Source organism: Pan troglodytes, chromosome 18 (genome assembly GCF_028858775.2).
Source record: "Pan troglodytes isolate AG18354 chromosome 18, NHGRI_mPanTro3-v2.0_pri, whole genome shotgun sequence".
In the NCBI taxonomy this organism is placed as follows: Eukaryota; Metazoa; Chordata; class Mammalia; order Primates; family Hominidae; genus Pan; species Pan troglodytes.
In genome coordinates, this window is record NC_072416.2 from 73,075,454 (window position 1) to 73,100,074 (window position 24,621).

Here is a 24,621-nt window from a genome sequence, read left to right on the forward strand (position 1 = left end):
GATTCCTCTGTGCAATTTACAGACAGTAAGGAGATGATAAGGAGGAGGGCAAGATGTTTCCTCTAACAAGATCTGTGTAATCTTTCTGGGGAGTCTGTGGTAGGCAGAATCCTAACAGATAGCCCCCAAGATTCCAGGCCCTTGGTATATACACACCTCTTCCCTGCTATTCAACATTCACTGAACACAAATCTAGCTACTATTGGGAACGGATTTTATGGACGTAATTAAGGTCCCAATCAGTGGACCTTACGATAGAACTCGGCTGGGCACGGTGGCTCATGCCCGTAATCCTGGCAATTTGGGAGGCCAAGGCGGATGGATCACCTGAGGTCAGAAGTTCGAGACCAGCCTGGCCAACATGGTGAAACCTCATCTCTACTAAAAATACAAAAATTAGCCGGGCATGGTGGCAGGCACCTGTGGACCCAGCTACTCAGGAGGCTGAGGCAGGAGAATCACTTGACCCCGGGAAGCAGAGGTTGCAGTGAGCCGAGACATGCCACTGCACTCCAGCTTGGGCAATAAAGCGAGACTCGGTCTCAAAAAAAAAAAAAAAAAGATAGAAGACCTTAAACAACCCAAATGTCCACCAATGGAGGAACAGATAAACAAAATGTGGTACAGACATATAATGGAATATTATCCAGCCTTAAAAGGGAAGGAAATTCTGATACATGCTACAACATGGATGAAGCTTGGAAACATGCTAAGTAGAGTATCCCAGATGCAAAAGGACAAATATTATATGACTCCACCTAAAGCAGATGAACTCATAGAAACAAAAAGTAAAATGGAAGTTGCCAGGGTCTAGGGGAAGTAGAGAATGCGGAGTTACTGTTTAATGGGTACAGAGCTCCTATTTGGGATGACGAAAATTTAGAGGACGGGGAGACTGAGAGACTTAGTCTCATCAGTCCTTTAAATCTATGTCTAGATGTCAGAGACAGGAAGTCAGAGATTAAAAAGGTGAGAGATTCAACATCAAGATTCGCATTGCTGGCTGCAAAGACAGAAGGACATGGCAAGGACCTGAGACAGCATGTAGGAGCTGAGAGTGCCTGGACTTCTGACCTACAGAACTGTGAGCTAATAAATGGATGTTGTTGTAAGATGCTAAATATGGACCGGGTGCAGTAGCTCACACCTGTAATCCCAGCACTTTGGGAGGCCGAGGCAGGCAGATCACCGGAGGTAAGGAGTTCAAGACCAGCCTGGCCAACATGGCGAAACCCCATTTCTACTAAATATACAAAAATCAGCCAGGCGTGGTGGCATGCATCTGCAGTCCCAGCTGCTCGGGAGGCTGAGGTAGGAGGATCGCTTGAACCCAGGAGGTGGAGGCTGCATGCAGTAAGCTGAGATCTTGCCACTGCACTCCAGCCTGGGCGACAGAGCAAGACTCTGTCTCAAAACAAAACAAAACAAAACAAAAACGGCAAATAGACTATCATAACTCACCCATATCAGAGGAAGTTATTTAAAAAAAGAAAAAGTACCACCACAACACCATCTACGTGATTTTTCCCACCACTACCCTAGAAAAAACAGGTTACCACCATGTTTGCAGGAGCACATTGAGGAAGCTTACACTAAGCTGTCCCAAAGAAGGAATGGAGAAAGGGAACACTGAGCAGAGGAAGTGAAAATGACCTAACCAGAGAAAGTGAGTGCTTTGTGGGGGAAAGGAGTCTGCAATCCAAGCCCTCTCCACCCTCAGCACAGCAGGTGGGGAATTCTAGATGTGGGTTAAGAACCACGGGACTGTGGGATTTTTGTATGACCACACTGCAAGTGAGGAGGGAAAGCCCTGCAATGACTGAGATAGGATTTCCCAGCAGTCTGAAGAAAGGTGCCTGCTGGGGATTAAAGACAGGTTAGAGGTGTAAAGTGGCATTTTATATCCACTTACAGACTAAAATTTAAATTGGCTACTTATAAATATATATATATATAATACATATTTGTTTTGTCTTTTGAGACGGAGTCTCGCTCTGTCACCCAGGCTGGAGTGCAATGGCACGATCTTGGCTCACTGCAATCTCCACCTCCCAGGTTCAAGTGATTCTCAGGCCTCAGCCTCCTGAGTAGGTGGGATTACAGGTGCATGCCACTACGCCCGGCTAATTTTTTGTATTTTTAGTAGAGACGGGGTTTCACCGTGTTAGCCAGGATGGTCTCAATCTCCTGACCCTGTGATCCACCCACCTCAGCCTCCCAAAGTACTGGGACTACAGGTGTGAGCCACTGCACCCAGCCTGCTTTTTGTTTGTGTTTTTGAGATGGAGTTTCACTCTTGTTGCCCAGGCTGGAGTGCAATGGCGTTAGCTCACTGCAACCTCTGCCTCCCCCGTTCAAGCGATTCTCCTGCCTCAGCCTCCCAAGTACTGAGATTACAGGCATGTGCCACCACGCCCGGCTCATTTTTGTATTTTTAGGGTTTCACCATGTTTCCCAGGCTGGTCTTGAACTCCTGACCTAAGGTGATCGCCACCTCAGCCTCCCAAATTGTCACACAGGTTGGAGTACAGTGGCATGATCTCAGCTCACTGCAGCCTCAAACTCCTAGATTCAAATGATCCTCCCACCTCAGCCTGCTAATTTTTGTGGGGTTTTGGGGGGTTTTCTTGAGACAGGGTCTCAATTTTTTGCCCAGACTGGAGTGCAGTGGCTCAATCTCAGCTCAATGCAACCTCCGTCTCCTGGGTTCAAGTGATCCTGTCACCTCAGCCTCCCAAATACCTGGGACCACAGGCGCATGCCACCACACCCAGCTAATTTTTTGTATTTTTGGTAGAGATAGTGTTTCACCATGCTGCCTAGGCTGGTCTAGAACTCCTTTCCCTATTGTTAATTTTTGTCAACTTTGTCAAAGATCAGTTGGTTGTAGGTATGTAGCTTTATTTTTGTGTTCTCTATTCTGTTCCATTGGTCTATATGTCTAGTTTTCTAGCAGTACCATCCTGTTTGAGTTACCACAGCCTTGCAGTATAATTTAAAGGCAGGCAATGTGATACCTTGTCATTTGTCATTTCACTTAATTCTACTTATCTTCTAAGTCCCAAGACATACCTCCCCTAAGAAGCTCTCCCAGAATGGCATAAACCCAGGAGGCGGAGCTTGCAGAGAGCCAAGATGCGCCACTGCACTCCAGCCTGGGCGACAGAGAGAGACTCTGTCTCAAAAAAAAAAAAAAAAGCAGCTCTCCCAAGGACCTCTCTAAGCAGGTTCCACCTTTTCCGAAAGCACTTTCTCTGCCCCTCCCTCACAGAACTTGCCACAACTTGCTGTGTTTAATTATTGCTATACACGTCTTTCTTCTCCCACTAGCTGATGAGCCCCTGCTGAGCATGGTCTATTTCATTTCTCCCAGAGCACCCAGCAAGTTGCTTTGTACACAGAGGTGCTCTGTAAAACTCTGTAGCATGAAAGATGGTTGCAGCTGGGCATGGTGGTGCACACCTATAATCCCAGGACTTTGGGAAGCCAAGGCAAGAGGATCGCTTGGAGCCCAGGAGTTCGAGACCAGCCTGGACAACATGATGAAACCACACCTCTTAAAAAAAAAAAAAAAAAAAAAATTAGCCAGGAATGGTGTATGCACTTGTACTCCCAGCTACTTGGGGGGCTGAGGGGAGGATAACTTGAGCCCGAGCGGTTGAGGCTGCAATGAGCAATGTTCACACCACTATACTCCTGGCTAAATGACAAAGCAAGACCCTGTCTAAAAAAAGGCCAAAAAAAAGATGGTAGGTCAGAACCAAGTCAAAATCAGGGTCCTTCCAGCTCACAATGAGCCAAGGTGTTCCTCGACATCTCTGAGAATATTTTTGGTAGTTTCTCTTGATAATTCTCCTTAATAATTTATCACCCACGAGTTTATCTAAACTTTTAAAGTTCATTCGTTTCGTTAATACCTCCTAGGACAATAAACTTCAATAGCTCACCGCCTGCGGTGTGAGACGTTCTATTAGAACAATGTGATGATCAAAATTTTGTTTCTGACAGTGGTCCCAAAAAAAAGAGAAAAAAAAGATTTGTGTACCTCACCCATACACTTTATACTGTAAAATTTTCATCCGTTTTCCATCCTTCTTTCCTTCCTTCTTTTCTTTTTTTTTTTTTTTTTTTGAGATGGAGTCTTGCTCTGTCACCCAGGCTAGAGTGCAGTGGCGCAATCTCGGCTCACTGCAACCTCTGCCTCCTGAGTTCAAGCAATTCTCCCGCCTCAGCCTCCTGAGTAGCTGGGATTACAAGTGCCTGTCACCGTGCCTGGCTGTTTTTTGTATTTTTAATAGAGATGGGGTTTCACCATGTCGGCCAGGCTGGTCTCGAACTACTGACCTTAAGTGATCCACCTGCCTGGGCCTCCCAAAGTGCAGGGATTACAGGTGTGAGCCACCGCACCCAGCCTCTAAGAAAGTGTCTCACTCTGTTGCCAAGGCTGGAGTGCAGTGGTACTCACTGTAACCCCAAACTTCTGGGCTCAAGTGATTATCCTGCCTCAGGCTCCCAAGTAACTGGGACTACAGGTGCACACCATCACACCCGGCTACTTTTAAAATTTTGTGTAGAGACAACCAGCCTGTTCCCCAGGCTGGTGTTGAACTCCTGGGCTCAAGCAATCTTCCTGCCTCAGCCTCCCAAGGGGCTAGGGTTATGGGCATGTGCCACCATGCCCAGCCAAACTCTTGCTTTTCCATACTGAAAAGTCCTCCTCAATTGTAGGAAAACAAACTTATTGTCCAGGACTGCTCTCTATCAAAACAGGTATCTTTAAACAGAAGACAATGAAGTTCTTAGAAGTCTTTGTTCCTTCAACTGCAAAGAAGGATGGTGACTTTTGGCACACTTAACACTTTAGGATTTACATGCCCTTTATGAAATGAGAATTGATGGTGATATTTGATTCTGATTCTCTTGGAGTAAATATAATTAATAATTTGGAAACGTCAAGCTAACTAATGGCTAATGAAGGAAATCAATTCCATGAGACTCTATTAGACTACAAATTGCTGCTGTCCTCGTTTAAAAAATTTCTTGGTGAGTCAACTTCCAAAGGCAACAGTGTTCTGAAGCACTTGGTTTCAGCAATCCAAAGCAACAGACCACAATTTATCAAAGGGAGGAAAAACTCTGCCCTTTCTCCAGGCATAAAATGGAGGTAGCCTGGTGCAGCAGAAACGGTATGCATCGGCTTTGCAGTCAGAATTCGATTAAAACTCATGTCTAGGCCAGGCACGGTGGCTCACATCTGTAATCTCAGCACGCTGGGAGGCCAAGGTGGGTGGATCACTTGAGGTCAGGAGTTTGAGACCAGCCTGGCCAACATGGCTACTAAAAATACAAAAATTAGCCAGGCGTGGTGGCGCACACCTGTAATCCCAGCTACTCAGGAGGCTGAGGCACAAGATTCACTTGAACCTGGGAGATGGAGATTGCAGTGAGCCGAGATGGAGCCACTGCATTCCAGCCTGGGTGACAGAGCAAGACTCTGTCTTAAAAAAAAAAAAAAAAAGAGGTTTTACAGACTAAAGCCACAAACTGAAAACCACTGATTATTAAAAGGGTCTGACCATTTCAAAGGACAAGATCCAATTTCTATTTAAATTAGATATTGGCCAGGCACGGTGGCTCACGCCTGTAATCTCAGCACTTTGGGAGGTGAGGCAGGCAGATCACCTGAGGTCTGAGGTCGGGAGTTTGAGACCAGCCTGACCAACAAGGAGAAACCCCATCTCTACTAAAAACACAAAAAATTAGCCAGGTGTTGTGGCGCATGCCTGTAATCCCAGCTACTCAGAAGACTAAGGCAGGAGAATCGCTTGAACCCGGGAGGTAGAGGTTGCAGTGAGCCAAGATTGTGCCATTGCACTCCAGCCTGAGCAACAAGAGCAAAACTGTCTCAAAAAACATAAAATTATATATGAACACTGCTGCCAAAGCTGGTTTATTTTGTTTTGCTTTTTAGATTGGGGTTGGGGGGGGTGGGGCGGGTCTCTCTCCATCACCCCAGCTGGAGCACAGTGGCGTTGCAGCCTCAAACTCCTGGGCTCAAGCAATCCTCCTGCCTCAGCCTCCTGAGTAAATGGTACCACAGGCACAAGCCACCATGCTCAGCTAAGTTTTTCATTTTCTGTAGGGATGAGGTCTCACTCTGTTGCGCCGGCTGGTCTCGAACCCCTGGGCTCAAGTGATGCACCAGCCCTGGCCTCTCAAAGTGCTGAGACTCCAGGCGTGAGCCACCATGCTTGGCCCAACAGTTTCTGAGCCATCCTTGTCTAATACTCACTACACGTTACCTATCGGAGACTCTTGTTCACACGCTCAGCAATAGGAGTGTTGCTCAGGAAGTCTTCTCTTTTAAATGAGAACATTCTTTGAATGTCATGGTGGATTGTAAAATTAAAAATTAATTCGGCCAGGCGCAGTGGCTCATACCTGTAATCCCAGTACTTTGGGAGGCCAAGGCAGGCAGATCGCCTGAGGTCAAGAGTTCAAGACCAGCCTGGCCAACATGGTGATACCCTGTCTCTACTAAAACACAAAAATTGGCCAGGCACAGTGGCCCATGCCTGTAATCCTAGCACTTTGGGAGGCTGAAGCAGGTGGATCACCTGAGGTCACAAGTTCGAGACCAGCCTGGCCAACATGGTGAAACCTTGTCTCTACTAAAAATACAAAAATTAGCTGGGCATGGTGGCAGGCACCTGTAATCCCAGCTACTCAGGAGGCTGAGGCAGGAGAATTGCTTCAACCCAGGAGGCAGAGTTTGCAGTGAGCTGAGATTATGCCACTGCACTCCAACATGGGCGAAAAGCAAGACTCCATCTCAAAAACAAAGAAAAAAATTAATTGATTAATTAAATTTAATTAAATGGAAACAGTCTCACTTTCCCACACACTAAAATGGCCCGCACTAGGTACTACTAGGTACGTCACCTAATCTTTCTGGGGCTCACACTCCTCACCTGCAAAACGACAGGGCAGAGGAGAGGGCTATTTTGTCAGGCCAAGTGTGTTGCTTCCTTAGGCCAGTTTTCTAATTTAATAGTAATGGTAATCAACATTTATCAACTGCTTAACATATACTGACCACTACGCTAGGTGTTCCGCACTGATATTGTCATTTAATCCTCACAGCCAGTCTACAAGGTAGTGTGCAGAAAAGAGTTGGCACAGCAGGCATGAGGCTACTACTATCCTTGCAAGGCCTGCTTGCAAGGGTGGCTCTTGGCTGCTATCTAGAACGTGGATTTTAGGAGCGTTCCACTGCTCCTTAACTAGTAAGAGAGCCTCCCTGTGCCTCAACTGTACGTACAAACCATGTGGTGTACACTGAGTGCCTACTTTCCTTCTGAAGGTCTGGAATTTTGGTACCTGTTAAGGCAGAGTGTGCCTACATGACCAGCCCCAAATAGAAATTGTGGGTACTGAGTCCCTAAGGAACTTCCTTGGTACACAATGTTTCTCACACATTGTTCCAGTTACACACGGGAGGAATTAAGCATATCCTGTGTGCGTCTACAGTGAGGGGACTCTGGGAAGCTTCGGCCTGGTTTCCTTCTGACCTCATGCCATTTGCCTTTTCCCTTTGATTCTGCATTGTGTCCTTTTGCTGTAATATGTAATAACTGCAAATACGACTGTGAAGCCTCCTTGTAAGTCACTGAGCCTGGCGTGGCCTGGGGAACCCCCAACACAAGTAGGCACTACTATCCTTGTTTTATGAATGACGGAAGTCAGTCGGGCGCAGAGGCTCACACCTGTAATCCCAGCACTTTGGGATGCCAAGGTCGGTGGATCACCTGAGGTCAGGAGTTCAAGACCAGCCTGGCCAACATGGCGATACCTCGTCTCTACTAAAAATACAAAAATTAGCCAGGCGTGGCAGCACACACCTGTAATTCCAGCTACTCGGGAGGCTGAGACAGGAGAATCGCTTGAACCCAGGAGGTGGAGAATGCAGTGAGCCTATATCACGCCACTGCACTCCAGCCTGGGAGACAGCAATACTCTGTCTCAAAAAACAACAGAATAAAACAAGGCTGGGCGCAGTGGCTTATGCCTGTAATTCCAGCACTTTGGGAGGCCAAGACGGGTGGATCACCTAAGGTCAGGAGTTCGAGACTAGCCTGGCCAACATGGTAAAACGCCGTCTCTACTAAAAATACAAAAAATTAGCAGGACGTGATGGCAGGCGCCTGTAATCCCAGCTACTTGGGAGGCTGAGGCAGGAGAATTGCTTGAACCTGGGAGATGGAGGATGCACTGAGCCGAGATCATGCCACTGCACTCCAGTCTGGGCAACAAGAGTGAAACTCCGTCTCAAAAAAAAAAAAAAAGTAAAAAAAAGAAAAAAAATTTAAAAAAGAAAACTGAAGCTTAGAAAGGAAGTAACTTGCCCAAGATCACATGGAAGACAGGTGGCATAACCTAAATCTTAACACAGTCTGGCATGAACTCCTTAACGTCTTTGTTCTTCTCCCATTGATCACCACATCTTTATATTAAATTTTCTAGGAAAAAAAAAAGTAGGCCAGGTGCAGTGGCTCATGCCTGTGATCACAGCACTTTGGGAGGCTAAGGTGGGAGGATCACTTAAACTGAGGAGTTTGACACCAGCCTGGGCAACGCAGTGAGACCCCCATATCTCGATGTTAAAATACACATATATAAATTTATTTAAAAAAGAAAAAATATTTCACAGTAGACATATTAATAGTCACTTACACCAAAAAGTCCTATTCTGCCCCTCCATTTCTATAGTTTTTTGAAATGAACATTGTATGAAACTAAAAAAGTAGGAACCGAAGCTGGATTGCTCCAGAAAAACACACACTTTATTATTTATAATTTTGCTCCTAGCCAAATAATTTGAGTTGTGTTTTTTTATTTTAGTTTTTATTAGAGTAAAACAGTCCTCAATCTTTATCTTTGTGGCAAAGCTGTTGCAATACTGAGACTAATAAATCACCAACCATTATTAGGTCAGAAGAGAGTATACTTTCTGCTGAGATGATTCATTTTCAATTTCAAGATAAAAGAAAATATTGAGGAATTTCTTTATGAATCTAGGATACGAACGTTTTTCTTTTTCTTTTCTTCTTTTATTTTTTTTCTTTTGAGACGCAGCCTTACCCTGTCGCCCAGGCTGGAGTGCAAAGGTGCAATCTTGGCTCCCTGAACCTCCGCCTTTTGGGTTCAAGCGATTCTCCTGCCTCAGCCTCCTGAGTAGCTGGGACTACAGGTGCCCACCACCACACCTGGCTAATTTTTTGTATTTTTAGAAGAGACAGGGTTTCACTGTGTTAGCCAGGATGCTCTCGATCTTCTGACCTCGTGATCCGCCCACCTTGGCCTCCCAAAGTGCTGGGATTACAGGTGTGAGCGACCAAGCCCGGCCTAAACATTTTTCTTAAGAAGACTTAAAAAGAATTTGGGAGGCCATGGTGGGTGGATCATTTGAGCCCAGGAGTTCGAGACCAGCCTGGCCAACATGGCTCTATAAAAAATACAAACATTAGCCCGGCCTGGTGGTGTGTGCCTGCAGTTCCAACTACTTAAGAGGCTACGGCAGGAGGATCATTTGAGCCCAGGAGGCAGAGGTTGCACTGATTCAAGATCACGGCACTCCAGCCTGGGCGACATTGCGAGACCCTGTCTCAAAACAAAAACAACAAGACTGAAAAAGCATAATCCATAAATTTAACTGCATTAAAATTAAAGTTCTGTTCATCAAAAGAGCACATAGCTGGGAGTGGTAACTCACAAATACAGACCTAGTTACTTGGGAGGCAGAACCAGGAGGATCATTTGAGACCAGGAGTTCAAGGAGGCAGTGCACCATGATCGTGACTGTGAATAGGCACTCCAGCCACAGTAACAGCGAGACCGCATCTCAAAAAAAAAATTTTTAATTTAAATTTTAAAAAAAATTTTAATACCATAAAAAGAATGAAAAGGCAAGCTACGACTTGGGAGAATGGATTTACAATATATATAACCATACAGAACTGGAATCCAGAAAAATTTTTACACTCTTTTTAATCTATAAGAAAGAGACAATGCAGCCGGGCGCAGTGGCTCACGTCTGTAATCCCAGCACTTTGGGAGGCCGAGGCGGGCAGATCACGATGTCAGGAGATCGAGACCATCCTGACTAACACGATGAAACCCCATCTCTACCAAAACTACAAAAAAATAGTGGGGTGTGGTGGCGGGCGCATGTAGTCCCAGCTACTCGGGAAGCTAAGGCAGGAGAATGGCGTGAACCCGGGAGGCGGAGCTTGCAGTGAGCCGAGATCGTGCCACTGCACTCCAGCATAGATAACAGAGCGAGACTCTGTCTCAAAAAAGAAAAATAAATAAATAAATAAAAATTGGCCTTGATACTTATCTACTTATAGCAGCTTTCTTCAGTCACTAAAAACTGGAAAAAAACTAAATGTCCATAAACAGGTGAATGAATACACAAATTGCAGTCTATATACTGGAACACTACTCAGCAAGGAGGAGGAATGGACTAACAGATAGGCTCAACAACAAGAATGAATCTCAAAAGCACTAGGCTAAGCAAAAGACGCCAGGTAGGGTGGTGGCTCATGCCTGTAATCCCAAAACTTTGGGAGGCCAAGGTGGGAGGGCTGTGTGAGGTCAGGAGTTCAAGACCAGCCTGGGCATCAATAGCCAGATTCCACCCCCAGAAAAAATTTTTAAAAATTAGCCAGGACTGGCCAGGCGCAGTAGCTCACGCCTGTAATCCCAGCACTTTGGGAGGCCAAGGTGGGTGGATCATGAGGTCAGGAGTTCAAGACCAGCCTGGCAAAGATGGTTAGCCAGGCATGGTGATGGGCTTCTGTAATCCCAGCTACTCAGGAGGCTGAGGCAGAGAATCGCTTGAACCCAGGAGGCAGAGGTTACGGCGAGCCGAGATCGTGCGACTGCACTCCAGCCTGGCGACAGAGTGAGACTCTGTCTCAAAAAAAAAAAAAAAAAAAAAAAAAGAGCCAGGCCTGGTGGCATATGCCTGTCGACTCAGTTATTCAGGAGGCTGAGATGGGAGGACACTTGAGCCCAGGAGCTGGAGGCTGCACTCAGCAAGGACTGTGCAATCGCACTCCAGCCTGGGCAACTGAGAAAGATTCTGTCCCTTCAAAAAACAAAACAAAACAAAACAAAAATGAAAGCCAGACTCAAAAGGCTACACATCATATCACATGATTCCATTTGTTATAGAAATCCCATCAGCAGCTGCCAGAGATAAGGGATGGAGATTGAGTACACAGGGGGACCAAGGAACTGTTTGGAGTGATGGAAACGTTCTACATCATGATTACGGCAGTGGTTACATGACTACATCCATTTGTCAAAACCCAACAAACTCTACAATTATACCTGCATAAACCTGGATTTTTTTTTTTAATCACTCTGGCTATATGGAAGATAAAATGGAAGAGGGAAATGCTAGTGTGCGGGAAGAGTTGTCTCCAAGTATGTTCAGCTGCTTTGGACATACAGAGCTTGATTTTCTCGCAGATCCTGAAGTGGAGACACGAAGTAGGCAGCCGCCGTGGGTCTGCAGTTCTTCTCTTCAACACAGGAGTCAGCCACTGCAGCACTTTTGCAAATATCTTAGGTTAGCCTTGTAACTGCACATTCCAGCATCTTACCTTTTCTTGAGAGTGAAAACTAATCTCCACACTTCTCAGTACTCTGAACTGTACTTTCCAATATCATAGCCATTAGCCACAGTGGCTATTTAAATGGCAATTAAAATGTCATAAAATTGAAAATACATCTGTCGCACTAGCCCCATTTCCATCATCACTGGAAGTTCTACAAAACAGTGATGCTCTGGACCGGGCGCGGTGGCTCATGCCTGTAATACCAGCACTTTGGGAGGCCAAGGCAGGCAGATCACGAGATCAGGAGATCGAGACAATCCTGGCTAACACAGTGAAACCCCATCTCTACTAAAAAATACAAAAAAATTAGCCAGGCATGGTGGCGGGCGCCTGTAGTCCCAGCTACTCGGGAGGCTGAGGCAGGAGAATGGCATGAACCCGGGAGGCGGAGCTTGCAGTGAGCCAAGATCGAGCCACTTCACTCCAGCCTGGGTGACAGAGTGAGACTCTGTCTCAAAACAAAACAAAACAAAACAAACAAACAAAAAAACAGTGTTGCTCTGGAAGATTACCTGCAAGTTGTGTGGTTTTTTTTTTTTTTTTTTCAGATGGAGTCTCGCTCTTGTCACCCAGGCTGGAGTGCAGTGGCACGATCTAGGCTCACTACAACCTCCACCTCCTGGGTTCAAGCGATTCTTCTCCCTCAGCCACCCGAGTAGCTGGGATTACAGGCACCCACCACCACACCCGGCTAATTTTTGTATTTTTAGTACAGATGGGGTTTCACCATATTGGCCAGGCTGGTCTCGAACTCCCAACCTCGAGATCCGCCTGCCTCAGCCTCCCAAAGTGCTGGGATTACAGGTGTGAGCCACCACACCCGGCTTGTCTTTCTTTTCTTTTTTTTTTTCTTTGAGACAGAGCTTCACCTTGTCACCCAAGCTGGAGTGCAATGGCGTGATCTCAGCTCACTACAATCTCCAACTCCCGGGCTCAAGCAATTCTCCTCCCTCAGCCTCCCGAGTAGCTGGGATGACAGGCATGCACCACCACGCCCAGCTAATTTTTTTTGTATTTTTAGTATTTTTAGTAGAAACGGGCTTTCACCATGTTAGCCAGGCTGGTCTCGACTCCTGACTCAGGTGATCCACCTGCCTCGGCCTCCCAAAGTGCTGGAGTTATACGCGTGAGCCACCATGCCTGGCCTAAGTTTTCTTATAGTGTTAACACTCATTGATGCCAGGAAGCACTTCACAGTAGTTGCCAAGCAGCACAGGCTCTTGATTATTAATTAGTGACAGTAATATCCCAAAGCATGTTTCATAAAATAAATGGCACTTTTATAAACTATAAAAAAGACTTTCACACTTCAGACTGGGGTTTTCCTCTGAAAAATCTAAGTCTTTTTTTTTTTTTTTTTTTTGAGACAGAGTTTCGCTCTTGCCCAGGCTGTAGTGCAACCGTGTGATCTCGGCTCGCTGCAACCTCCGCCTCCCAGGTTCAAGCGACTCTCCTGCCTCAGCCTCCCGAGTAGGTGGAATTACAGGCACACGCCACCATGCCTGGCTAATTTTTGTATTTTTAGTAGAGATGGGGTTTCACCATGTTGGCCAGGCTGGTCTCAAACTCCTGACCTCAGGTGATCCACCTGCCTTGGCCTCCTTAAGTGCTAGGATTACAGGCGTTAGCCTACGCCCAGCCAAAAAATCTAAAAGTTTTAATTTTAAAAAATTATTTTCAGACCAGGTGCAATGGCTCACATCTGTAATCCAGCACTTTGGGAGGCTGAGGCAGGCATATCACTTCAGGTAAGGAGTTCAAGACCAGCCTGGCCAACATGACGAAACCCCATCTCTACGAAAATACAAAAATTAGCCAGGTGTGGTGGGGCACGCCTGTAATCCCAGCTACTCAGGAGGCAGGAGAAGCACTTGAACCCAGGAGGTGGAGGTGGCAGCAAGCTGAGATTGCGCCACTGCACTCCAGCCTGGGCAACAGAGTGAGACTCCATCTCAAAAATAAAAATATATATATTTTTAGGCCAAGGTGGGAGGATCACTTGAGCTCAGGAGTTTGAGACCAGCCTGAACAAGACGGTAAAGCCCCATCTCTGCAAAAAAAAAACACACAAAAAGGCCGGGTGCGGTGGCTCACGCCTGTAATCCCAGCACTTTGGGAGGCTGAGGTGGGTGGATCACAAGGTCAGGAGATCGAGACCATCCTGGCTAACACGGTGAAACCCTGTCTCTACTAAAAAAGAAAAAATACAAAAAATTAGCCAGGTGTGGTGGCGGGCGCCTGTAGTCCCAGCTACTCGGGAGGTTGAGGCAGGAGAATGCCGTGAACCTGGGAGGCAGAGCTTGCAGTGAGCCGAGATCATGCCACTGGACTCCAGCCTGGGCGACAGAGAGAGACTCTGTCTCAAAAAAAAAAAAAAAAAAAAAACACACACACAAAAAATTGTGGGGCTTGGTGGTGTGCACCTGTATTCACAGCTACTCAGGAGACTGAGGTGGGAAGATCACTTGATACCATAAGGTTGAGGCTGAGGTGAGCCAAGATTGCACCACTGCATTCCAGCTTGGGTGACAGAGCAAGACCTGTCTTACACATATATACATATATATTTTTTGTATTTTTTTAGAAAATACATATACATTTACATAAACATATATGTATTTTTTTTTTTTAGATGGAGTCTCACTCTGTCGCCCAGGCTGGAGTACAGTGGTGAGATCTTGGCTCACTGCAACCTCTGCCTCCCAGGTTCAAGCGATTCTCCTGCCTTAGCCTCCCAAGTAGCTGGAATTACAGGTGTGTGCCACTATGGCCGGCTAATTTTTGTATCTTTAGTAGAGATGGGGTTTCACCATGTTGGCCAGGCTGGTCTCAAACTCCTGACCTCAGGTGATCCGCCTACCTCGGCCTCCCAAAGTGGTGGGATTACAGGCTTGAGCCACCACGCCTGGCCATATATGTATATTTTTTAGGCCAGGCACGGTGGCTTACGCCTGTAATCCCAGCACTTTGGGAAGCTGCAGCAGGAAAATCACTTGAACCTCGGAGTTCAAGACCACCTGGGCAAGATACAGAGACTCCTATCCCTATTTTTTAAAAAAATGCAAAATGAAAGAAATTTGAATATTTTAATAAAAAATTTTTTAATAAAATTATTATTTAAAAGATGTGGAGTGTTTTGAAAAGTTTATTGCTCCTATTCATAAAGGCATTATGAAGAGTTTTAACTTTTTCTTTCTACATTAACAAAATAGTTAATAAAATGGGTTCCTGCCCCTTCCAATCATCACCAGAATCACCCACAAAACCATGCTAATTCACATAAAGAGGAAGCCTTGTAAATAGAAAGATCAGAACAAAAAAACAGAAACTCCCACAAGGCAGTAAAATTACCCAATTTACTTTGTTCTCTTACTATGACAACTGCTGTTGAGGTTTAATTATTTGCTACGACTTCATAGCATCCTAATATATGTGTCAGCACCCTCTCTGCAGGTCTCTTCAATTACATCTCTATAAACAGGCAGGGGTTAGACTACCTGGGTTTCTGTGAAAATTAAAGGGTTTGCAGATTAGTAGCTTCCAAATTAGCAGGCTTAGAGGCATGATACACAGTTCTATTCTGTCCTAGTTCCCAGTAAAAGCAATTAACAAGAAAGAAAACAGGAATATGGTTCCTTTTCCAAGGAGTCTGGCGCCTCCCTAGGGAGAACAGGTCTCACGGAGACTCTGTGCTGACAGTACTTGGGGATCCTTAATCCAAATGCTACTGCTCAAATTCTCAGTAGAGGCTACTGATCAGAGGGCACCACAGAGCAAAATGGTGGGTAGCTCTTCCACTCACTCATTCTCCGGCAAAAGATAGGATGGGGTTTTGGAAAGAAGAAACCACATCACCCATTTATACTTATCCAGATCTCCCTCAGTATGAATCACCTGTGCATGGCACAGTGTATACCTGAAGGGAGCTCAGTAAATCCTTGTTGAATAAATGAGTGAATAAAAGTGTGGCACACAGAAGGTATTCGATAAATATTCGTGGAATAAATGAAGAGAATGGCCGGGCACAGTCGCTCACACCTGTAATCTCAATATTTTGGGAGGCCAAAGTGGGAGAATCGCCTGAGGCCAGTTCAAGACCAGCCTGGGCAACACAAAGAGACTCTGTCTCTACAAAAAATAATAGGCCAGGTGTAGTGGCTCACACCTGTAATCCCAGCACTTTGGGAGGCCAAGGCAGATGGATCACTTGAGGCTAGGAGTTCAAGACCAGCCTGGCCAACAGAGCTAAACCCCGTCTCTACAAAAAATACAAAACTTAGCCGGGCATGGTGGCACGTGCCTGTAATCCCAGCTACTCGGGAGGCTGAGGCACAAGAATCGTTTGAACCTGGGAGGCAGAGGTTGCAGTGAACCGAGATCATGCCACTACACTACAGTCTGGGTCATAGAGCGAGACTGTCTCAAAAAAAAAGGTAAATAAATTTAAAATTGAAGAGAATCACCAAGACACTGTCCTAGGTGCTGGGGAAGAGGGGATGTATATGACTGGTTCAGAGCTACCCACTATGAGTAAAGTAGTCCAATGAGCTAAACAAGGGCTCTGGGGTAGGATCCAGCATCCAAATCCCAATGCCATTGACCACATTATGGGAAGCATTAGCCAAGTCACTGGGATCAGTCAAAAGGGGATCGGTTTCCACTTTTGGAAAAAAAGAATAACACCTACTTATCTTGCATGGTTATTTTATGAATTAGAAAAAGACGTAGATAAAGCGCCTTGAAGGAGGCCTGGCATATGGAAGACATGGCAAAGAAAAATGATAAAACTCTCTAGTAAGCGCTAACATTTCTTGAGGGTTACCATGCACACTTGGTGACTTGAGGGTTACTGTGCCACACATCCTCAACATACGACCACATAAAATCTTCACTCGAGGCTGTGCTCAGTGAATCACACCTGTAATCCCAACACTTTGGGACGCTGAGGCAGGGGGGTCGCTTGAGCCCAGGAGTTCCATACCAGCCTGGACAACATAGGGAGACCCCGTCTCTACAAAAAAAACCGAAAAATTTAGTCGGGCGTGTTGGCATGCGCCTGTAGTCCCAGCTACTGGGGAGGCTGAGGTGGGAGGATAGCTTGAGCCTGGGAGGTCGAGGCTGAACTGAGCGGTGATTCACACCTCTGCATTCAAGCCTGGGTGACAGAGCCAGACCCTGTCTCAAATGAAGTAAAATAGGACAGGCACGGTGGCCCATGCCTGTAATCCCAGCACTTTGGGAGGCTGAGGTGGGTGGATCACCTGAGGTCAGGAGTTCAAGACCAGCCTGACCAACAAGGTGAAACCCCGTCTCTACTAAAAATACAAAAATTAGCCGGGCGTGGTGGTGCGCATCTGTAATCCCAGCTACTTGGGAGGCTGAGGCAGGAGAATAGCTTGAACCCGGGGGGCGGAGGTTGCAGTGAGCCAAGATGGCACCACTGCACTCCAGCCTGGGCAACAGAGTGATTCTCCATCTCAAAAAAATTAAATTAAATTAAATAGAAAATTAAAAAATAAAATCTTTAAGCCAATCTTGTAAGTACGACGATCTCCCTTCTACAGGTGAGAAAACTGACGTGTACGGAGTGATGACAGGGTAGGGGCTGCGGGATTCGAACTCGGGCAACACGTGCAGTGTCACTCCTATCCACTACACGGTATTTTCCAGTATGATGGCATTAAGAACCACTTAACCGCGTAGACGCTGCAACAGGCACTTTGCAAACAGTGTTTCATCGAATTCACCCCAACAGGGTTAAGTCCACGCAGCTGAGACTTAGAAAAGTCCCGCGACTTGCCTTAAGTCGCCACACGCGGCTAGGGCCTCGGGAAGCCGTCACCCCCTCGCTCCGTACCCTGATTGTGGGAAGCCTCCCCTCAGCACTCACGGTGCGCAGTCTCTGCCTCAGTGTCACAAGGCGGACCCCACTCCCCTACCCGCGTAGGGAGCCCCGAAACTCCGTCCATGCTCGCCCCGATTGCCCCCGATGGTCGTCTTCCCTCCCCCGACGGGGTCTAAGAGGTCGGCTAAGCCCCGCCCACCTCCTCATTACGGGGCCTAGGGTCTCCCCGTAGCCCCCCGGGACGGAAGCAGCCGCGTGGGGGAGGGGAAGCGGGGAGGACGCATGCCCAGAGGGCTCCACTCGGCCTCTAGCTCACCTGGGAGTCACGAAACTCTACAACCACGTTTTCGCTGCTCCATCGCGCCGCCATCTCCCCCGCCCGGCCGCCGCGGCCCCAGGACGGCGCCCTCCCACCCCGCCGTCCCCAGTATCCCGGGACCGTGCGCCCCACACAGCCAGAAAATCAGCCCCGACACGCCCCGTGCCCTGGTTGCTCCTGAGCTCAAGCCATTGGTTGACCCAAGCATAGGCTCCGCCCCTTCTTCCTGGGTCCTCCAATTGCTACACCGCGCCTACCACAAACAGGCACGCCCTCGCTCACTTCCGTCACTTGGTTTGAGTCACCCACGCTCCTCGCGATTGCGGGCACACCCCCTGCCGCGAGCTCTGCCGGGAGTTGTAGTCCAAGCTCGAGCAAGCGTGGGTGACCCGGGAAGGGCTCGCAGGTTTGGTTTGGGTGAGGTGAGGTGCCTGTTGTCCTCACTAGCTCCTCGCTGGAGTCCCCAGCATTCGTCCAGACCCAGTCTCAAATCAAAATCAACGTTCGGGGCGGGTGCAGTGACTCACGCCTGTAATCCTAGCACTTTGGGAGGCCGAAGTCAGGAGTTCGAGACCAGCCTAAACAACATAGTGAAACCCCGTCTCTACTAAAAATACAAAAATTAGCCGGGTGTGGTGGCGGGCGCCTGTAATCCCAGCTACTTGGGAGGCTGGGGCAGGAGAATCGCTTGAACCCGGGAGGCGGAGATTGCAGTGAGCCGAGATCACGCCATTATACTCCAGCCTGGGTGACAAGAGCGAGACTCCGTCTCGGAAAAAAAAAAGAAAAAAGAAAAATCAACGTTTGTGCAAACCGAAGATACCTCTTCTCCTGATGCCTATCCCATCGAGATATTTAAAAGTCTGAATGTGCAATTTATTGTTTCATACAATACAGCAGCGCCTCCCGTAACAATGAAGGTAGACTTAAATGTGAGAATCCAGCTGTTTTCTTGATCTGTAGTCCAATGCTCTACCTGTGAGCTATACCCCCTCCTGCAATCCAGCTGCTTTCTTTCCTTTTCTTTTCTTTTTTTTTTTTTTGAGACAGAGTCTTGCTCAGTCGCCCAGGCTGGAGTGCAGTGGCGCGATCTCGGCTCACTGCAAGATCCGCCTCCCGGCTTCACGCCATTCTCTTGACTCAGCCTCCCGAGTAGCTGGGACTACAGGCGCCCGCCACTACGCCCGGCTAATTTTTTTGTATTTTTAGTAGAGACGGGGTTTCACCGTTTTATCCAGGATGGTCTCGATCTTCTGACCTCGTGATCTGCCCGTCTCGGCCTCCCAAAGTGCTGGATTGCAGGCGTGAGCCACCGCGCCCGGCCGCTGTTTTCTGATAAACCAAACATTAAAACAGATTTGCCAGAATTTTTTGGTTTTTTTTTTTGGAAAATATGGTTCTTTTTCATTTTTAAATGTATTCATGTGAATTAATGTTTAAATGAAATAATGAATAAATATATTTTTTAAATTCTGTATACTACATATAAAAGTTTTTGGGGGCCGGACGCAGTGGCTCATGCCTGTAATCCCAGCACTTTGGGAGGCTGACGTGGACGGATGGCTTGAGCCCAGACGGAGGCTGCAGTAAGCTAGGATCACATTACTGTACTCCAGCCTGGGCGACAGAGCAAGACCTTGTCAAAAAAAAAAAAAAAGTTTTTTTGGGATTTTCAGTAATTTTTAACAGCAGTGTAAAGGGATTCCAAGATCAAAAAGTTTGAGAGCCACTGTACTAACATGGTGGGTGGTGATTAAGTTTCCTCTTCAGTCCCATGCTCTTAAATGTTGATTTAACTGGTTTAGCTTCAGTTTCCTTATAAAAGGGAAAAATGGCTTACCTCATTGGATTGTTGTAAAGAACTAAGCACAGGGCCTGGGATGTAGAAAATGCTCAACTATAAACTATTAATTCAGTTCTAGAAGCCAGGAAATCAATAAAAATAAAATAAAATAAACTGTTATTGTTGTTGTTAATATTATCACTATTTGTATGTGCAAGTCATTTTATGAATAGAGGTAAGAAAGTGTGGTCTCTTCCCTCCTGGAGTATTGGCTATAAGGGGGAAGACAGACTTGTTGACAGATTACGGTGACTAACTTGTTGCCTGGACCTTTTCATGTTTTATTTTTATTTTTTTGGAGAAAGGGTCTCATTCTGTCACTGAGGCTGGAGTGCAGTGGTGTGAGCATAGCTCACCACAGCCTCCAACTCCTGGGCCCAAGCAATCCTCCTGCCTCAGCCTCCCAAGTAACTGGGACTACAGGCATGTGCTACTATGCCCAGCTATTTTTTTTTTTTTTTTTTACTTTTTGTAGAGATGGTCTCATTGTGTTGCCCAGGGTGGTTTCAAAGTAGTGGCTTCAAGCAAGTGATCCTCCGGCCTCAGCCTCTGGATTAGCTGGGACTATAGGTGTGAGCCACCATGCCTGATCCCTTTTCATATTCTAGCACTGCATCACCAAAAAGTCTTGCATCCCAAGAAACCCATAAGTTCCAGGCAAACTGGGACAACTGGTTACTCTACAACAGGAATGTGCTTGGCAGAATGACTTGTATATTATAATAGATTTGCAGGCAATATGGCAGGAGAGAAAAGCCTAAATAGGCGACCCGAAATGGCATCTTGAAATCTTGAAGAATATGACATCTGAGCTTTTTCTTGTTTTGTTTTGTTTTGTTTTGAGACGGAGTCTCCTTCTGTCACCCAGGCTGGAGTGCAGTGGTGGGTGGATCACTGCAAGATCCGCCTCCCAGGTTCACGCCATTCTCCTGCCTCAGCTCCCAAGTAGCTGGGACTACAGGCGCACGCCGCCACATCCGGCTAATTTTTTGTATTTTTAGTAGAGATGGGGTTTTACCATGTTAGCCAGGATGGTCTTGATCTCCTGACCTCGTGATCTGCCCACCTCGGCCTCCCAAAGTGCTGGGATTACAGGCATGAGCCACTGCATCCGGCCCGACATCTGAGCTTTTCAGTATAATGTTAAGATATTGATACAGTACACTATGAAAAAAAAAAAAAACACTTCACCATTAAGAGTGTGAGCAAAGGCTGGACATGTTTGCTCACACCTGTTATTTGACAGAATCATTTAAGTCCAGGAGTTCGAGACCAGCCTGGACAACATGGCAAGACCCCATCTCTAAAAAAAAAAAAATTAAAATTAGCCAGGTGTGATGGCATGCATCTGTAGTCCCAACTACATGGGAAGGTGAGGTGAGAGGACTGCTTGAGTCTGGGAGGTTGAGGCTGCAAAAAGCTATGATCGCGCCACTGTGCTCCAGCCTGGGTGAGAGAACAAAACCCTGTCTCTAAAAAAAAATTAAAATTAAAATAAAGTCATTTCATTCCTGACTGGCTACCTCATCCATTATCTTCATGTTTCTCGAATTTGTGATACAAAGAACAACGTATAGCCAATCAGTAGCTTATGTTATTTTGATGTAAATTCTTAGTAAAGACCTTAGGAACTGCCCCTTCTTTTTCTTTAGAAACCCACCGTAGGCCAGGTGCGGTGGCTCACGCCCATAATCCAGCACTTTGGGAGGCCAAGGAGGGCGGATCACGAGGTCAGGAGATCAAGACCATCCTGGCTAACATGGTGAAACCCCGTCTCTACTAAAAATACAAAAAATTAGCCGGGTGTGGTGGCGGGCGCCTGTAGTCCCAGCTACTAGGGAGGCTGAGGCAGGAGAATGGCGTGAACCCAGGAGGCGGAGCTTGCAGAGAGCCGAGATGGCACCACTGCACTCCAGCCTGGGCGACACAGAGAAACTCCGTCTCAAAAAAAATAAATACATACACACATAAAATAAAAAAATTAAAAAATTTGCCAGGCATGGTGGCAGGCACCTGTAATCCCAGCTACTCAGGAAGCTGAGGCCGGGAGAATCGCTTGAACCCGGGAGACGGAGTTTGCAGTGAGCGGAGATAGGGTCACTGCTCTCCAGCCTGGGCAACAGGATGAGAATCTGTCTCAAAAAAAAAAAAAAAAAGAAAGCCCTGCTTAGGCGTTTGAGTTTTACTTTGGACATACATACAAATAGAGACATAGCTCTTCTAAAGCTCTCTGTCTTTGTATACATAGCTTGGTAATTTGCTTCCCACCAAAATGAGTGGGATCTAAGATCATCGTGCCTGAGCATTTCTGCAACCCTCCCCCACTCCCACCTCTTTAGTTCATATTTATCTAGTTCTCAAAATCTGCCTGTCACGGTTCATAGGCAAAGATAGTACTTTGGCTTTCAAGTCCTTGGTGCACTCTGTTCTCCCAATGTTTTTTTTTCCTTAAGTAGAAAAAAGGTTCAGCAGAACTTTGGGGAGAGGGAGCAGGAGAACCTTTCCAATTGCCTCCTCGGATCCTGCTTTGGAGTCTCCCACCCATATGTCATGACACTGTCATGAAGTAGTGGGGACTCTGCCAGGTGCAGTGGCTCACGCCTGCAATCCCAACACTTTAGGAGGCCAAGGCGGGCAGATTACCTGAGGTCAGGAGTTTGAGACCAGCCTGGCCAACATGGAGAAACCCCATCTCTACTAAAAATACAAAAATAGCCAGGTGTGGGGGCAGGTGCCCTGTAATCCCAACTACTCAGGAGGCTGAGGCAGGAGAATCGCTTGAACCCGGGAGGCAGAGGTTGCAGTGAGCCAAGATCGAGCCACTGCACTCCAGCCCAGGTGACGGAGCAAGACTCCGTCTCAGAAAAAAAAAAAAAAAAAAAAAAAAAAAAAAGAAAGGAAAGAAAGGAAGGAAGAAAGAAAGGAAGGAAGGAAGGAGAGAGAGAAAGAGTGGGGACTCTGGAGCAACATTCAGAGCTCTCTGGCTGCTTCTTCATTGCTATTCACCCCTGAGATCCCCATGTAAGTGTTCTTTCCATGTTGACCAAAAAAATCAAACAAAATCAAAATCAAACTTTTTGTATGTATTTTGGAGACTTTTTGTATGTATTTGGAGACTATATTTCCAGACTCAGGCTGGAGTGCAGTGGCAATGGTGCCATCTCGGTTTACTGCAGCCTCAACTTCCCAGGCTTAAGCAATCCTCCCACCTCAGCCTCTCAAGTAGCTGGGACCACAGGTGCATACCACCACACCTGGCTAATTTTTGTATTTTTTATAGAGATTGGGTTTGGCCATGTTGCCCAGGCTGGTCTCAAATTACTGAGCTCAAGTGATCCACTCACCTTGGCCTCCCAAATTACTGCTCTGTAAAATATTTAAAGAGGTTTATTCTGAGCCCATATGCGTGCCATATGAGTGACCATGGCCTGGGGGACAGTCTCAAGAGGTCCTGAGAAAGTGTGCCCAAGGCGGTCAGGGTATACATTGGTTTTGTACATTTTAGGGAGACAGGAATTTTAGGTAAAATCATAAGTCAATACATGGAAGGTATACATTGATTCAGCCTAAAGAAGCAAGATACCTTGGAGGGGGTGGTTACAGGGTGGAGTCTAAGATTTTCTGATTGGCAATTGGTTAAAAGAGTTCAGCTGTGTCTAAAGACTTGAAGTCAATAGAAAGAAATGTTTCAGTTAAGATGAGGGACGCTATAGAGACCAAGGTTCTTGTTATGAAGACAAAGTTTCACAGGCATCAGCCTTCAGAGAGAATAGGCAGTAAATTTCTCAGGGCCTTAAAAGGTGTCAAACTCAGTTTATCTCTTTAAAAAAAAAAAAAATTAAGGCCAGGCAAGGTGGCTCACGCCTGTAATCTCAGCACTTTGGGAGGCCAAGGCAGGTGGATCATTTGAGGTCAGGAGTTCCAGACCACGTGGTGAAGCCACATCTCTAATAAAAATACAAAAAAAATTTAGCCGGGCATGGTGGCACATGCCTGCAGTCCCAGCTACTCCAGAGGCTGAGGCAGGAGAATTGCTTGAACCCGGGAGGCAGAGGTTGCAGTGAGCCAAGATGGCGCTGCTGCATTCCAGCTTGGGTGACAGAGCAAGACCTTGTCTCAAAAAAAAAATTAGGATGGGGTTTCACTATGTTGCCTAGGCTGATCTCTAACTGTTGGACTCAAGCGATCCTCCCGCCCCCCTGGCCTCCCAAAGTACTGGGATTGCAGGTGTGAGCCACCACGCTTGGCCTCTTAATCTCTCTTAAATGCAGGAAAGTCTCAGCTGCGTTCTCTACGATGCAAAATTTCCCCCACAACAGAGTGCTTTGAAGAGCCATTTCAAAATACGCCAAAGAAATATATTTTGGGGTAAAATACTTTTAGTTCCTTCAGGGTCTGCTGTCTGTTATATGATGCTATACCAGAGTCAGGTTGGAATTCGGTATCTTATTGCCACAAAGCGTCTGTTCTGTCAGTCTTATGATCTCTATTTCAACCTTAACGCTGGTCAGTTGTGCCTAAACTCGAAAAGGTGGGGGGTATAATGACCTTCTTTCCCACGATGGCCAGAAATTCAGTTTTTCAGGTTTCTCTGGGGTCCCCTTGGCCTGGGGGAGGGTGGTCCATTCTGTAACTTGGGGGACTTAGGATTTTGCATCTGAATCAGAGGCTGGGGACCACTGAGGGTCCTTTGTCAAGTAGATCCCACTTTGCCACAGAGGATTTATCATGAAACTGTGTTTTTTCAGGACACTTGCTAGCCAAGCGGCAGGAAAGCAGGGTACACAGCAAACCCAGAAATCCAGGGCCTGGGCTGGGCTCTTATCAGCAACTAGCCATGCAATTTGAACATGATCCTTTATCTTTCTAGTCTTCTGTTTGATCTTCTGCAGAATTTGGAGCTAGCTGACTACTCAGTTCGTTTACA

General features: G+C 46.6%; 1 protein-coding gene across 7 annotated transcripts in view; it reads right to left on the reverse strand.

Annotated features, from left to right (window-relative positions):
- Nucleotides 1-18,055, reverse strand: part of WDR59 (WD repeat domain 59) — a 112,253-nt gene extending 94,198 nt beyond the window's left edge. For 5 of the 7 annotated variants that reach the window (XR_010152456.1, XR_010152455.1, XM_054668462.2 and 2 more), the window contains exon 1: nt 17,849-18,024. Coding sequence is in view for 4 of the 7 variants with exons in the window: in XM_054668462.2 (XP_054524437.1) it covers nt 17,849-17,902 (54 nt within the window). In the remaining 3 variants the exon portion in view is untranslated. Of the gene's footprint in view, nt 1-17,848 lie in introns of all 7 variants that reach the window. The other 2 variants (XM_016930174.3, XM_063797434.1) reach the window with 2 other exon arrangements.
- Nucleotides 18,056-24,621: the final 6,566 nt, after the last annotated feature.